This window comes from Amphibalanus amphitrite, unplaced genomic scaffold (assembly GCF_019059575.1).
Source record: "Amphibalanus amphitrite isolate SeventyFive unplaced genomic scaffold, NRLGWU_Aamphi_draft 000305F_arrow, whole genome shotgun sequence".
In the NCBI taxonomy this organism is placed as follows: domain Eukaryota; kingdom Metazoa; phylum Arthropoda; class Thecostraca; order Balanomorpha; family Balanidae; genus Amphibalanus; species Amphibalanus amphitrite.
The window spans coordinates 511,588-527,786 of NW_024881800.1; the positions used below are offsets into that span (position 1 = coordinate 511,588).

The window sequence follows — 16,199 nt, forward strand, 5'->3', positions numbered from 1 at the left end:
CTCTCTCTCTCTCTCTCTCTCTCTCTCTCTCTCTCTCTCTCTCTCTCTCTCTCTCTCTCTCTCTCTCTCGAGCAGCGTCACAGCTGCTTCAGATACCCAGAAACACAGCACACGGGTGTAATAATGACATGGCCAGCTGGAAATTCCGCTGGAAGACATCGCACCACATCGTCCCAGGATCTTCTTCCTCGTTGTTAATCTCGGGCGTCTCTTAACCCGCGCCGTGCTGGGGGGGGGGCGTTTTTACGCCCCCCCCTCAGGTTTTTCGCGAATATCTCAAAAACGGCGGCGCGCAGCGCCGCCGTTTTTGGTACACGTGTTCCTACATCATTTCCGCACATGTTGTGAAAATTTCAGACCTAGGCCGTTCAAGGTCAGGTCACCAGGTCACGTCAAGTGACCTTACCTCAGAAAAAGTTCAAAGGCTCGCTATAGCTACACCGACTGAACGATCACTTTGAAACTTTCAGCGATTGATATGAGTAACAGTATGTATAAAATGTATATCTCGGATTTTTGATATCTGTGACCTAAGGTCAGGTCAATTTTGCGACCTCTCCATTATAAGTCAATGGGAGAAAATTGAAATGCGCCTCTTTTGGACGAATATCGTTCAAAACGCTCTCAAACATCGGTTCATAGGTAAACATGACACACTGAATAGGAAAAATGCACCTGTGACCCCTCTGTGTGCCCCTGAGGTCATCTCAGGTCATGAACGGTCGCCAGCAGTTTTTTGGCTATAACTTTTGATAGAGACGTGCTAGAGCGGTGAAAACACGTCAGATGTGTTCAGCTCGACGATACGGATCGACTGATATGCAACATGACCCTTTTCGGTCAGGTCATGACCTTGACCTGAGGTCAAATTTTCAAAATGACCTTTCAAGGTCAACACATAGTTCATTCGACGCGTCTCGACGAGAGGAACACGATGCTGGCAAAAGTAATGTCATGGCGCTTATGAGTCAAAAGTTATTGACGAAAAAACGTTTTTCGTAAAAACGGCTATTTTTGGAGTTTTTGCCCTCTGGAGGCTAAACCGTTGACCTGAGGTCAAATCTGAGAACATTACTCAGAAAGGTCTGTAAAAGGGCTATCGAATGCGCTTTTCCGCGGCGCTGTAGCTCTATCGGTTCCCGAGATAGCCGTTGGCAGTTTCCAAATTGTTGAAATAGTCAACATTTTACCTTTGGTGACCTCTGGTGACCTGACCTTTGACCTGACCCAAAAAATGACCGAAGTGTTTTCGTCCTTATTTTTGACGCTCTTTCGATTGCCGCTTACCGCGTGTCGCTACGTGGCCCAGGAGCCGAGTTAGACGGGGGGGGCGTGAAAACGCCCCCCCCCCCCCCCAGCACTCGGCGGAAAGTTCAGGCCACCAGCACGGCGCGGGTTAATCTTGGACATGATTTCAACACGTTTGAGATTAAAATAGCGTGACCTTTATATCTTCATGATATCGTTGGCGTGTTATGCTATGAAGCTCCCCCAAATGACGGGAATCCTAAATGATCGGGCCGTATTATTTATTTTTGATGCCAAACAACCTTGACAAATGCTGTAAAACATACCAATTAATGTGAGAGGCTCAAAATTGTTTATAGACAAATGAAATTCGATCCCGAAGATACAAACCTGCCAAAACCATCTTCATAAAAAGAAGTAAGCAAGGTGTTTATAAATAAACGCAATGCCAAACCAAAATTCAGGGAAAGTTTGCAATGCTCTTCAAAACAACACCTAAGCTTATCTAGGAAAAAATGGAATGAAACGTAGTTGATTATGTATTCCCGCGCCCCGTAGGGGGGCCGAAACGGCCCCCCCTGTCCATTTCCCTCGATATCTCCTAAACAGCTGGAGATATCGCCACCAAACTTTCAGGACCCCTCCGCGCATCAATTTTACACATTGTAACCAAAAATTTTTTCCAGAGACTATGATAAGTTGGCCACAAATGACGTCAGAATGACGTCATGTTCGGCCATTTTCGACCGAAAAAAGACCTTCGCGAGAAGAGCTGTCAGACCTACAGCTTCGAAGATACAGAAAAATGATCGACACATAAAAGGTGTAGTATTGACAGGGCTATAAAACTGCTATATCAGATTTTTGACATTTTTGAGTTTTGACCCAAAAAAAAATCAAAAATGCAATTTTTGGGATATATTAGCCAAAAAATCCAAAAAGTTTTTTTGAGTTTTGAAAAAACCGGAATATATGTGATAGAACCTACCGTCTTCTATATACATACCAAATTTCAGATCGATATCTCGTTTTTTGGCCAAGTTATAGCGTAAACACTGTGCAAAAATGATGACGTCAAATTTTCAAACTCAATTTTTGGCAATTCTAGACAACGTAGAGCAAAACAAAGACCACCATTGGACTCCCCGTGACGAGTTGCATCAAATGGATACCCATTTTATGCAAAAATATCACCTTTGAAATTTGACCTAATTTGACCTGACCTTGACCTGACCTTGACCAAAATGTGACCTAAGCTGGCTCCAAAGGCTGTCTGACCCACATAATCGCATTTGTCATGTAAAATGGACCATAAAACATGTATCACACGACACTTTCATATTGTGACCCCCGGTGACCTGACCTCGCTGTGACCTGACCTGATATCAGTGACCTCAGATAGCAAAGTATATGTTTTACGAACAATGTACCATCGATGGTTTTCAATAACTTCCCAATTTACTCGATTTCACAACACATTTCTTGAAATGCCTGTGAACGGTGAAAATCTGACATTTGACCTGACCTGTGACGTCATCGGTTTGACCTAGGTCAATGAAATTTGGTCACAAGGTAGTTCCCTGGTGGAGCTATCGATCACCGTTTGAATTTTGAAAATCGGCCGGTAAACTTCCGAGATCTTAGGGGGGGGGGCCGAAACGCCCCCCCCCCCCCCCTTCCCCCCCCCTACGGGTGGTAGGGTCCGCCGGTAGCCCTACGGGGCGCGGGTTTTTAAGTGCAGAAAAACTGCGATCCAAACCAATCCCTCCTTTAGATTTGAAATTAAGACCCATGAAAAAAATGGCTGCTGAATTAGGAGCCTTGTCTACGTTTCGCGAACGTAATTGCAATGCTTGGCACCAGCAGGTGTCAGCCAGGTGTACCTACCAGTGAACAACCTGACGACTATCAGCTTCCTCATGATAGGAAGCGATGGAAGAAAGGTACTCGTAGTCTCGTAGTAGCCGCCAGACACCTAGATAGTTTACCGCAACGTAGACACTGCGTTGTTTCGTTATCCGCGTGCAATTGAATGGTCTTTTTCTGTTGGATTTTTCAGTGGAAATAATGTGCTCTTTAACTTGTGTTCAATGCTTTGAGATTGCATTTTTCATTGAGAAATGTATCTGGAATGGACTTAAGATAATTTGGTTCCGAGCAATCTTTTCTTCGTGCAGCGGCGTGAAAAGTTGCACTTAATTTCCCTTTTTCCGGTCGAAAAAAAAATATCGTAAGAAGTACAAATATAGCAGCCAGGAACAACACCAACACAAAATGTCGCACATTGGCGAATTTAACCCGCGCCCCACTGGGGTCTGTGTATAACACGCCCTACGGGGGGGGGGGGGCTATTCATAGCCCCCCTCCTAACTCCGAAACTACTGGGCCGATCGTCAAAATTCAAACGGCGTCTGATAGCCCCGGAAAAACTGTCGAACGAAACCTAATTTCATTGACCTCGAGGTCACCGATGACGTCACAGGGCAGGTCAAAGTAAAAATTATTAGCACTTTGGCTTGTTCACAGTTTGGGCTCTGGCCGCCGTCTTACAAGTCAGATCAGGCTCATTTTTGGTTTCCACACTCGTGAACAGATGCTCTAGATACCTTGAGGGTACCAAACTTGTACTTTGATTTTCAGGTCAGGGTCAGGTCATCACAGGTCACGAAAATATTATATCATGCGTCGGTCACGTGACACATGTTTTATGGTCCATTTAGGCCATAGATTTCGAATTTGATGTCGTCTGTGTCATTCGAGGTCATTTTGAGTCGAAATTAGCTTAGGTCAGGTCACTTTCAGGTCAAAAAAGGTCAAATTTTGAAGTTGAAATTTTTCAACAAAAAAAGTGTCTATTGGATGCAGTTTGAGCTCAGGAACACGATGGTGCCATTTATATTGGTGTACGATGCCAAATACGTACTGAAAAATTGATTTGAAAAATTAATAATTGTGAATTTTTTGCAATAATGCGTATAACTTGGCCATTTTTGAAGATATTTAGCTAAAACTTGCTAGAGTTAGTCATAATCATGCGTTCTGTCATATATATTCCGGTTTTTTCGAAAAGTCAAAAACTTTTTGAAACAAATATAAAAATATAAATTTTGAATATTATTATATAAAATTTTCGAAATTTTCAAAATTTTGAAAATCCGAGATAGCAGTTTGATAGCGCGGTCAATTCTGAGTCCTTTCATGCAAAGAAATTGGATCTAGTTAAAAAACTGAGCTCTTGGGAGCGATTGCCGTGGTTCAATGTTTTGCGTCGAAATCGGACGAACATGACGTCACTCTGACGTCATTTCCGGCTGACCTATGGTAGCTACGAAGTTCAAATTTTGACACAAGGTGTCAAATTGATGCAGCCGAAGGTACTGAAAGTTTGGCGTCGATTCGTCAAGCGGTTTGGAAGTTATTGCAGAAAAACGGGAGGGGGGGCTATAAATAGCCCCCCCCCCCCAGTGGGGCGCGGGTTAAGGCCGATGGATATCACAGCAAGTTTCCAGATCTGTGAGCTGGCCTGTCACCCATCTCCAACATCCTTGGTGAGCTGGTACGATACCGTTCAGGAATGTCTGCCGACCGGACCCGCTGGTTCCCGATCAACCCCTCTCCCTAATGTTCAATCACGCTCTTGTTGAGACTAAATCTCTCCGCACGACCCATCCTATCGCTGGTGTTTCTCACCAATTTGTTCTCACGGTTCCCCGCGTAATGCTGCTGATGTCATGCTTTTTTACATTTCTGCTGAACACGGTTTATGGGCTTGATGAATACCATATGTCGGTTTGCATAATTTTTATTCATGAATACATTTGACTGCGGGTGCAGATAGCCGCCATTGTCCCGCACGACGGATGCAAACGTACAAAGAAACCTTTTAATGATAAGAAAATGAGCGACATTACCGCAAGCGTAATATGAAGAAACTGCATTCTACTGTACATACTAGAGAATCTTGCGACACAAATGTGTATGTGAGATCTGCCATTACGTAGACCGAGAAACACTTCTCTTTTGCGAACCAAAAGTATAAAACACACAGCACGGAAGTCCTAATCACATCACTCTTTGCTCGTGGATATCTCACGTTTCGCACCAAATTTCGCGTCCACTACATTAGCATGCATCGGTGGCGACACGCGCCGCGGCTGCGCGTGCAAAAAGTCCAAAATTTGGCGCGTCGGCGCTCGTGACGCGCGCGGCCGATAAAAAGCGCGCCTGATTACAGACTACACCTCGCCGGTCGGCAGCCGACGCCGGACAGCGTGCGCCGACAGAAAAACCGATCGGAAACAATCGGCCGAGTGTGCGCGAGACGGCCGGCCTCTGCCGACGGGGCGGAGTCTGAGTCGCCGACGAAAAACACCGCCGTAGGGCAGACGCCGCCAGCGGCGCGACGGGGTGCCGCGGACCGATCGGAGACGGTGGCAGGTGGCCGAGGGCGCGGCCCGTGACACGGCAGACCTGCAGGGTCACGGTCAGGGGAGTCAGGGCAGCAGACAACAGGAGTAAGCTGGCTGATGTGCTGGAGCACTTGATGTGTCAGTGTTAGAGTGTGACGCTTTTTCATTTGATAGCGGAAACGCGGCGAAGTGTACGAAGGTGAATTGCTAAGTCGGAGGAGCAAGAAACCAGGCTGAAGCATTGGTAAAGGCGAGGGATCCTGCTGAAGAATTGGCCGGCAATCAAAAGTCGCAGGAAAAAACATCGAGAGGACAACCCGCAGAAGAATCGAAAGTCCTAACCCGCTGGAAATTTAGCTAAGAGGCGCATCGAAACTGTTTCATAACACATCATCACTGCAGGGGACCATTCACAACTCATCAAGGCCATCGAAGTTGCCCTGTCATCATCTAGAGCATTTTGCATCGCCAGCTTCCCACCAGCCCTCAAGCCGGGCGGGCGCCTGCGACAGCGGCGCGGGTGGAGCCCCACGTCCATCCGTCCGTCCGTCCGTCCGTCCGCTGGCGGCCGGAGCCCGGCGGGGGGCGCTGGTGACCGGCGGCGCTGCGGCCGTCTTCCAGCCCTGATTTGCACCGATTTCTCGGCGATAGCCGATTAACTCCGCCTTTGCGGTGGCGCTGGGCGGCGCGTCGGCCGTCGGCAGCGCGGCTCCTCCATGGTGCCCGGTCCGGCGGGCGGCCAGGTCCACCGGTGAGCCGGCCAGAACCCGCCCCCGAGGCGGCGCCGCGCCGCGCCACTGCCGACCGTCTCAGTTGACCAGAGCGGTGACCACGCGACTCGCGCGCGCCGCGGCGGTGAGCGATACAGGGGGCGGGCTGAGGAGGAGCACGCCGAACGGAGGAGCATTGGCGGTGCCCAGTGCCGGAAGGAGGACACGGTTTTGGACGACAACTCAGGACGGTGTCGAGGACAAGACACGACGGGGTTGTACGAGCACGTGCAGTGGAGCCCGGGACATCAGTGCCGGTGGTCTGAAGTGGACTGGACCGCGACTGACTGCGAGTGACACTAGTGACTCGTTTATGGACTCCGGAGAGACCAGCAGACTGTGAACGTGCCGGCGCTGACGCTGCTGAGCACCGCGCCGAGATAGTGTCCCCGCTGGCCCCCTCGACCAGGACCGTGGAGTCGCCGGCGGCGGGCCCGGCCGCCGAGCCCGACCACCCGGTCTCCAGTGGGACCGCGTTGACCTGCGGGGACCTGAGGTCAACTCCGTCGGGCGCGGCGATGTCGGCCGCCCTCACGTCATCCCCGGTGACGCCACACCCGAGTATGAGCATGTACCCGGTGCAGGAGTTTGCCGCTCCGCCCAACATGGAGATGTCGCAGTACCAGTACTTCCCGTACCGGCCGCGACCTGAACAGCAGGTACGTGGTACATCGGGTACAGCGGGTACAGCGGGTCACAGGAACGCCGTGTACACCCTGTTGGATCTCCTGCTACCCACGAGGGCCCCGTGATATGCGCCACAGGTTCACCAGAACACTTAGCGTGGATGCCGGGCACATGTGTTGCGGGTTCCCTATGATAGATCCAAAGGGCTCTAGCGATCTCAGGCTTCTGCATTACAAACTACGGTTTTCCCCTGGTATGCATATGATAGATTTTCTTAGGCCGGTTCCTTTTAGACATGTTGCGGGTTCCCCGAGTTTTGGATTTTGAAGATTCTCCTACAGTGACCCGGCAAAGTATGCATCAAAGGTGCGCTCATAAATGCATTTTCATAGGACTGTGCCCTAGACACATGGAAGCTCCGCCACATACACTGTTTATATTGAAAAAATCGCACACATAAACATTTTATAAAGCTCTTTATTTTATGTAGACATAAGGCAGCCATCAAACTAAAAGCGCGCCACTCGCCCCAAAGATCATGGGTGCGATGTATCGATGAGCCAAGCATCTTCAATGCACGGGAGCAGGCAAACTCCGTTCAATATCATCATTACCATGCATAGCTGCAAGCCATAGACACCTATCCCGTGCTAATGCCCCTCAGACCGGCAATCGGTCACACAATGGGGATGATGTTCTATCCACGTGTGTGTAATTGCTGACGATGACGACAGCAACTTCTTAGACAAGTGGGCGTGGCTCTGGTGATACCATCAGAACGCGATCCATTCATGCGGCACGCTATCAGTTAACCGCCATGAGCCACAAATATCGCAGTGGCGACTCAAGAAATAGCTACAGTGGCTGTTCTAAAAGTAAGGGTACAATAAGGTAAACCGGAGGTCCCGGGTGACCCGCTTGCATTGGGAAGTGGTGGTGGCTGCACACAATGCTTCTGTCATTGTGGTGTCCGGCTGGTGCCGCGATCGCCGCCAGACGCGACAGGTGTCCTATCGCGCATACACTGGTCAGCGTGGCACCTGTGTTTCCGAGGACCTCTCAGTGACATACTGACACCCTCGGGACATCAGGAGACACCTGGCAGCTCTTGGTGATCCTTGGCTACCCAGATGGCAATGAAGGACACCAACTGACCCTTGGCGACATATCGCTACCCTTTGCGGAAGCTATGAAATGACTCCTACAATGTTCAGAGGTCCCTTGGGATGTTCCGGCAGACCTGACGTAAGGAATCCAGAAACCCCTGGCGACCCTTAGCAACCCAAGGAGACACCGACCGATACACCATCGGCACACCGACTGGCCACTATTACCTTTCCCGGCCGGCCGCCAACACGGGTTGAACCCGGTATCACATGGCACACCGGTACGCCTCACCGACAGGTGTTGTATACTCGCCGTGTATTGTGGTGTATCTCCTGCGCCGCGGGCTGCCGGGCCTCGCCGCATGTCTACCACCAGCTGCATGATGTCGGCTGGAGGCAGCCCTCATCAGCCCCGCCGGAGGGCAGCCGCGAACTGATGAATCATCCACACCGTGCCGTCCGACCCAGGTGTGGACTCCGGGTCAGGAAATGATAGCTCGAGGCGCCTCGTGCCGCCGGAATTACCGACAATCTGCCGCCTCGTCGAGATCACCACCACGACGGACCCAATGTCGGCAGCGGCCGGCGCAATTAAGCACGAAATCTGGGACCTCTCAAGTCATTTTCCTGGGAAGATCTTTACATCGCATTAGAGCCGAGGATGGACCGTCCGTAACTGGACTGCGATCTGCCGGACTGGCGATAAGCGCCCGCCTAAGTCCGTAGCAGGTTTGCTCGGAGCGCGTTATCGTCTGGCAAATCTGTGGGAAGAAAGACGAGTTTTCATACCGAGGCATCGGCGCGCATCCTGATCCAGGAAACGGTCGCCATCTCTCGCGGCGTGGCAGAGTCAGAGTTATTTCCGCGACTAGAGTTATTCAGACCTTTCACGATGACTGTGGTTTCCTAATGGGCTTTATGACACGAACGACCTGCCTGAGGCTGAGATCAGTCTCAGCATCACTGAAACATGCCGTGAGTCTGAATCTGATAGGAGAATGATCCTCTCTGGCAGGACAAAGAAATTAGCTTCTTTCATTTCGTGCCCCGTCGTGCACGGGTAACAAGTGCAGCTTCTGACTGCGACTACCCCTCCTCCCCCGTGCTCATCTTCTCACTCAAAAACAGGTTCGGTTGCGATCGACAGCCGACGCCTCGTCGCCTCGACACCCCCCTTTATCATCTCTGGTCAGTGTGCACGCCGTTCTGTGATTAGCACGCACGACCGGCGACTTAGCCACCCCAAATCACACGGACACGTTACGCAAGTGCGCCGGGCGCGTCTCTCGGCGTGCGTCACTGCTCGTCTCCGGCGGATGATGAACGCTCGTCCCCGGTCGGCGACACGCGGTACCGCCCTGTTTATCGATCTGGTCCGCTCCGGCGCCGATTTCTACCCGTCCCGAGAGCGTGCCCCTCGGCGGTCGCGTCAATTATCAACCGGTTCACCCTGCACAGAGCCATTCGTACCGAGCCGAACATGTGCGCCCATTCGGCATTTGGCGACTGCCGATTGGACATTCGAATCAGCTTATCAGTTTCAATGTATGTTACAGCCGAAACAACGAGCGAACCGGCCGGCCCGGCTTAATTAAACAGGGCCCGGCTCGGTATAGAGCCCATCTCATTAGAAAAGTCGGCCCAAATGGGACGGGTGTGACGCGTGTTGTGTGCCGGCCGCGGAGCGGGGTGGGTCGCACAGGGGAGGATGCTGGTTCCTGATTGATTGCAGAGAGCTAACATCAATCAAACACCGACCGCGGAGGCCTCAGGTCGGCTCGGTGTGCCGGGCGGAGGCCCGCCGATCAAATGACCGATATTTATTTGCGTCTGTGCGATTAATGTGGACGGCTAAATACCGGTAGCGAGCGCTGCGGGCACGCTGTCGGCGGGCTTACTTAGCGATCGATTTATGACAGCTCTTGAGGCCAAGTATGACCATTTTACGAAGCGTTCTAGACTGGATCTGGGCCTCCTAAATCAATAAGTGCCCGAGTTTCCTTGACTGCCGCGGGTTAGCACTCCCCGTTCATTTGTCTGATTCTATCGGTTGTTTGCTGCCGTAGAGGCGGTGGCCGCCCTAAAAACCCGCTCCCCGGCCGTGGAATATGAAAGAGTCGGACTGCCCGCCTGCCGCCCCGACGGTCCACAGCTCCTCGCCAGCTCCCACCGGGCTTAGCCTGTTTTCCTTTTACTCCTTTTTCTCCCGCGCCTCATTTAATCTCGGCGAACTTTTGAGACAGCGCCGACGCGCAGAAATGCAATAAATCAGGCGTCCAATTATAAACACATTCCGCGGCACGCTTACGGGAGTGTGCGGAGGTGAGCGGAGGCGCAGTACACCGGTGTATGTACTGCAGGGTACTTGCACTGATGCATCTCATCGAATGGGTTAGCGGTGATGCTCTAGCATCTCGGAGGAGCCCATGTGCGCTGCATCGGTTGAAACGGTGAGGGCGTAGACCAGCGCCGGCTGGACGCCGGGAGACACAGTTTCGAAAGGTAGCGATAATGCCGAATAAGCTTATGAACAAGAATCACATATGAGGATTAAGAAGATTTGTTGAAATTAATAAAGCCAAAAGAAGTTGATTAACCAGTGAAAGCGAGTCCTTTTGCTCATGGGAGGCACAAAGGCCCAGACCAGACCAAAACAGAGTCATGGAGCGTCATTGCCGTGCCAGCGAGCACAGTGACAAATCCCCACCCCCGCCGAGACCACCGCGGCCGGGTCGGTGTCGGGTTTCTCTGGGTGGAACCACCCACGTGCAACCCGCCTCCTCTCGGCACCTCTGGCCCGACCACCGGCGGCTTCAAAGGGCTCCGCCGCCGCCACCGCCGCACCAGATTCAGCCAATCATCGCCAGGCCATTTTTAACCAGAGCGGCGCGTTTGAGACGATAAACGGCGGCCAAAGCGGCGCTAACACCGCGTCGCGCTTCAAGGCGCCGCGACGTAAACGCGGCGCGCCGCGCCACTTCCGCCGCCGAGAGGCGCTCGTGGCGCACCGTAGACAAGATGCTGATCAGAAGTGGTGATTTGTTATGGTTAGGTGGCGGGTGGGAAATGATCAGGTTTCGGATCTAATCATACCATTTAGTTTATCGACTGATGCTTCTTGGTATAGGTATCTGAGGTGCAGTCCGAGGCACCATGAAAACCGATACATCATGATGTTGTATGTTTGGTGTGACGTCTTCCTCGCAAACATAACGACCATATACGGTTACGATTTCCAACCGTGTCCCGTTTAGTGCCTCAGACTCTCCCATCCCACATGGTGCCAATTTCATAAAAAAAAAACTTCCAGAGTTCAGACACATGCGCCGAATGCTATCAACAAAGCCAGAGCAAGCCAGTTTTATATCCTCCACCAACTTGGAATACCTCAGTGGCCAGGCTTTTTTATCGCATATCACTTTACATATTTGTCACTGCGTTATCTTCGAACTGCATGGACCAGGTCACCAGGGCCCCTCTTTCGCCAAATCTCGCCAGAGATGGGTCCACCTGTTGTCCAGCCTCAATCTATGGACCATTTCTGGCCAAAGATGACCACCTGTTGTCACCAGGAACGGCCATTGCCGGCCCCACCCGGTCCGCCTGTGCCGCCACCACCATTTTTGCGTGTGAAACTTGTCAAAAATCAAAACCGTTAAAGGCGAAGCCAGGTGTCCGGTTATAAAATGCCTTGTAATGACGCCGAACACAAACTATCGTGCCCGAAAGTCTGGTCAAAACAGCGCACTTTTCACATATCTGGGCCCTTGTCGCCCAAATCTGGCTGCTTATCAGCGCCCACAGTTGTCGCTGTTCTTGCACGCCGTGCATTTTCTGTGTCACCGCCGGCTTAGACTTGTGCGCAGACTATTGTGGACCAGATGGTGAGTGAGTTAGCTCCCCTACGTCCAATGAAGGCCGCGAGTCTGCACGGGCCTTCAAACTGATGTTTTCCCAGTTTACGCACACTGCACTGGTGATCTTTTAGATTGGCTCCCATGGATGACACCGGCATTCCTCGGCGAGGGGGAGGGCACGTGCCAGGCCCGGATGACGTCACACAATTGTGACCTCACTTATATGAGGTCAGGTATATTTTATGCGGCAATATGTCTGGTCTGAATTAGGTGTCAAATGCATCCTTTTTATGCTTTGTTTTGCTATTATTGTAGCCAGATGTAACTGGGTTATATCGCTGTCCCCTGAACTCACTGGCAGAATCAGTTCAGTTCAGGCCTGTCTGTCCGCTGTCCAATACAGATGCAGCGCACCAGCCCGAGTGCAGCCACAGATCACGTCCCGTCGCCCACGTGCCACGGGCTCGGTCACGTGGCACGCGTTCCAGCTCCTCCTGCCGTAGGTGGTCATTGTGGGGCGCCTGCTCGCACCACGGGTAGCTAGCCCCTCTCCTTCCCTCCCCCTCCCCCGCCCGGGGTATGCGTGACTAAAGCTATTGACCACCACAGATGCCAACCAAGCACAAGCGTCTCTTTATTGTTGGTTCCCCCAGAATGAGATGCAGTTCAGATCAGTTGATACTAAGCTCTCCGGAAACTCAGCTTGCTTTCAATAGAAAAACACAATTCTTACTATTTTAACTATTTAACTGTGTCGTTAACTATTGAATACAAACTTAGTTACATCATCGAACCGGCTTATTTCTATAAGGTAAGGAATGCGTGTAAATCAGCTGATCAATAAATCGCCTTGGGTTGGTTTCGCAGTTTTGTTAGTTGTAAATCCATACTACCGTTATTTGAAACATATATGTTATTGACATCCTCAAAACCAATCATCGGATATGCGCGACAAATCGAGCATTAGCAAGCCTGGACAATAATATGCGACAGTGCAGCCCGGAAGCATGAGGGATGCAGGAATGTTCGTGCAGAAATTGAGTCAGGCCATGGTTGTCGCCCAATCGACTGCCTTTTGAAAGAGCGGTACACGCCAGTCATTAACATGTACTTCTTGATTGAAACATGCTCAAAATGAGTCTAGCGCCGAAGTGCCAATCAAATGAGATTGACATTAGAAAATAAAAAGGAAATGCCACGCTATTGTTGATTTAAATGAGAAATAGATGACCACAACTGTAACGCCATATTCATCACAACACCATTGCCAATATCTCTTTTTATCGCTTTTTACAGCTTCGATTTAGGTCATCTCATCATTCCCATATTCCTTCCAGTCATCTCATAACGTGTCCCACCTCTGGCTCCCGGACTCTCCCGACTCTGCCCTTCCTCCCAGCGCGGCGCGTCCATCTTGCCGGCCGGTCGTCGACACCGACGTACTCTCCGTCGGTCCCGACGGGCCGCGTCGGCGCCGGCGCGGCGATCGGCCGACATTTTTCCCCGATCGGAGCCGACATCGATCCGACGACTGACGGTCACGTGGTCTGCGCCGTCCGGCCGACACGTAGTCACGTGATCGGACGTCGCCGCCGGCTGACAGGTGATTGGAGGAGAGCTGACGCCGTAAAAATCAGCATGGCCGGCCGCGTCGGAAACGACTATCCGGAGTTCGTCGGTACCGTCAGCGCGGAGATAGCGGGAATGGGACGCAGGGGGCAGCGATTGTTGGCTCGAACCTCAGACTCAGGCAGCTTACATACTCTGTTTATTTATTTGGGTTTTTGAAATGAAGAGGTTTTCGTATTCCGAACCACGTTTGATATTTCCTTTACGAGCCATTCATTAACTAACTCAACATGTATGCCCAAAAACATAGGAAGGCACGGTACACGTTCCATACTCTAAGGAGTGACTACCTTATTTTTTCATCAGGTAATTCAGTCGGGTTTATATGTAATTAAAGGGACTATCCCACCTTTAACATGGGGTTTGAGTTGAGATAGCCAAGTTTGCGGCGAGGTTCAGAAACCACTATCTATCTAGGTTGCAACACCCGCGGCCTCTTGGTGTTGAAGAAATTCGTTCCCTTCATTTGAAAATGGGCCTTGTACAAGGCCCTATCTTCAACATGGAGCGACCGTTAGTGTGACGTCACCTCGTTTAGTTATTCTGGTTTAAATGGCTTTGTTCGTTGAAAAATCGCTTAAAACTTGGTCTGAACTTTGTTGTGGTGCCTACAGAGTAAAAAGAATCAGCTTTATGACAGTAATGTGGCCTGGGGAAGGAGGTAATTTTGGGCTGTGACGTCACATATTTGAAAGTTTGTGTTTGGAATATGGGAAGCCTAAGATGTTTAATGAAAAATAAATACCAGAACCGTGTTCCTGGTCATCCAGTCTATAAAGTCGGGCACAATTTAACTGGTTTTAACAACATTTTAGAAGGTGGGATAGTCCCTTTAAGTGCAATAATGTGATATTTTTCAGCGAGAGTGTAGCTGCTGCATCATCCAGGCTGATAATGCGATGTCATATGCCGTACATTGGCCCAAAATATGTCAACATGGCGGTAATGTCGTGCCATTTCGCTACTGCAACATATCCAGGGGCGAGGAGAAACAAAGCCAGGGGACGTTGCAAAACCCTGAATTGCACCACAAGGGAAAGCATACTTATAAAGTGAAAAATATCATGACAAGAATAATTAAATGTGGTCATGAATTCGTGATATGGCAAGGATAGAAGGACAAGTGGCGATGCTGTTCAATGTTCACTTCGAGGCGGAAGTTTCTGCGAAACGAGGAGCGTATCCACTGCAAAATCGTTCCGTGTTTGTTACCACACCTTTCCCTTCAACGTGTCAAGGCCTGGTGTTCGAATTTAGGCTGCATTTCCTTGTTCCCACCAACGATGCGCTAAACGAGGTATGCAAAGCGCTAAGGCCGAAACCAAGTAGCTCGTGTTATCACCGACTCATTGTATCGCTTTTACCGCTTGCACCGAACCCGACCGCAGAATTGGAAGGGCTCTCGCTTGGGTGACACCGGTCATGCACACAACACCAAACATCGACGAACAGTGTAACATGCCGACACGAACCGACTTTGTGGCAACACGCCGCGGCGTCCCTCGGTCCTTTGGTCCGTCGGCGGCGGCGCGTCAGCTGTGCCCCTCGTCAGCCAAATTTCACGGCACAGTGGCAGCCTGGGACATGGCACTCCAACCCCGGCCTGGGCCGCATCCCACCCCAGCGTCGCTTTTTAAACATATGGAAATGGGTCCGTGCATGCATGCACTTTGCCATATATGCTAATGAGTAACGGCAGGGCAGACGGTGCCGGGTCTACTTCGTTAGCCTGATACCTCATCAGAGCCTCGCGCTGCCCCCGAGGGTTCTCCCATAGACACTCTACCCGTCACAAAGAACTTCCGAGTCTCTCAGAGCTCTCACCTTCCTCCACGACGTTTCTTTTGGCACCACAAACTCTTCATTCATGCACGCTCAAATTGGTATGCCTATGCCGTACTAACCTAGGTTTCATTCTTTTTATGGTTTGTTTCGGTCATTCATTCGTTGGCAAGGTCTCATCTTCCGATAAGAAGTTCTATGATCCTGAGCCATAAACAAATGGTAGGTTGTCCCGTTCCTCTTCCTCACGCCCTTCCTCATCGCACTCCCTCTTCCATCAAGCCCTTTCCCTCCTATCGCGCCTCTCCCCTCCTATTTTGCCCTCCCCTCCCCTTCCTCCCCCTCCGCTCGGACTAGGCCAGCGCAGCTCGACTACCGACACAGGAGTCGCATTCAGCCATCGTAAACCGCCACCGGATGTACCTCCGATCGTAAAGATGTAATCGTAATGACACACATTTGCATATCACTCGTTACTTGCCGTGGGCTGCAGAGTGCGCGGCCCCATTTGAATTTGTAGCGAGTAAGTCCAGTGGGCAGTTAGTTGTCTGCGTTTGTAAAGTGGACACGTTAGGGTGGGGTAAAATGGCCATCACGACGGCGAGAGCCCACGAGTTCGCTGAGCACCTGCTTCTGATGGGTTAAGGCTGAGAATGGATCGTACTAAAAGCACGGGATGACAATTGCCGTCATCGACAAGTGCAAATGAAAAATATTTTCAATTCTGACACATTTTTGCAGATAGTTGATCACATTTCTTTCTCAGGTTCA

At 50.8% G+C, this 16,199-nt stretch overlaps 1 protein-coding gene across 3 annotated transcripts in view; it reads left to right on the forward strand.

Moving 5' to 3' along the window:
• Positions 1-16,199, forward strand: part of LOC122388001 (zinc finger protein 384-like) — a 78,787-nt gene that overhangs the window by 37,590 nt on the left and 24,998 nt on the right. The window contains exon 1 of one of the 3 annotated variants that reach the window (XM_043378732.1): positions 5,672-7,086. The exons of the other annotated variants lie outside the window; for them this stretch is intronic. Within the exon in view, the coding sequence (XP_043234667.1) occupies positions 6,946-7,086 (141 nt within the window). The 5' untranslated portion in view covers positions 5,672-6,945. Of the gene's footprint in view, positions 1-5,671; positions 7,087-16,199 lie in introns of those variants that run through there. 3 annotated transcript variants of the gene reach the window in all.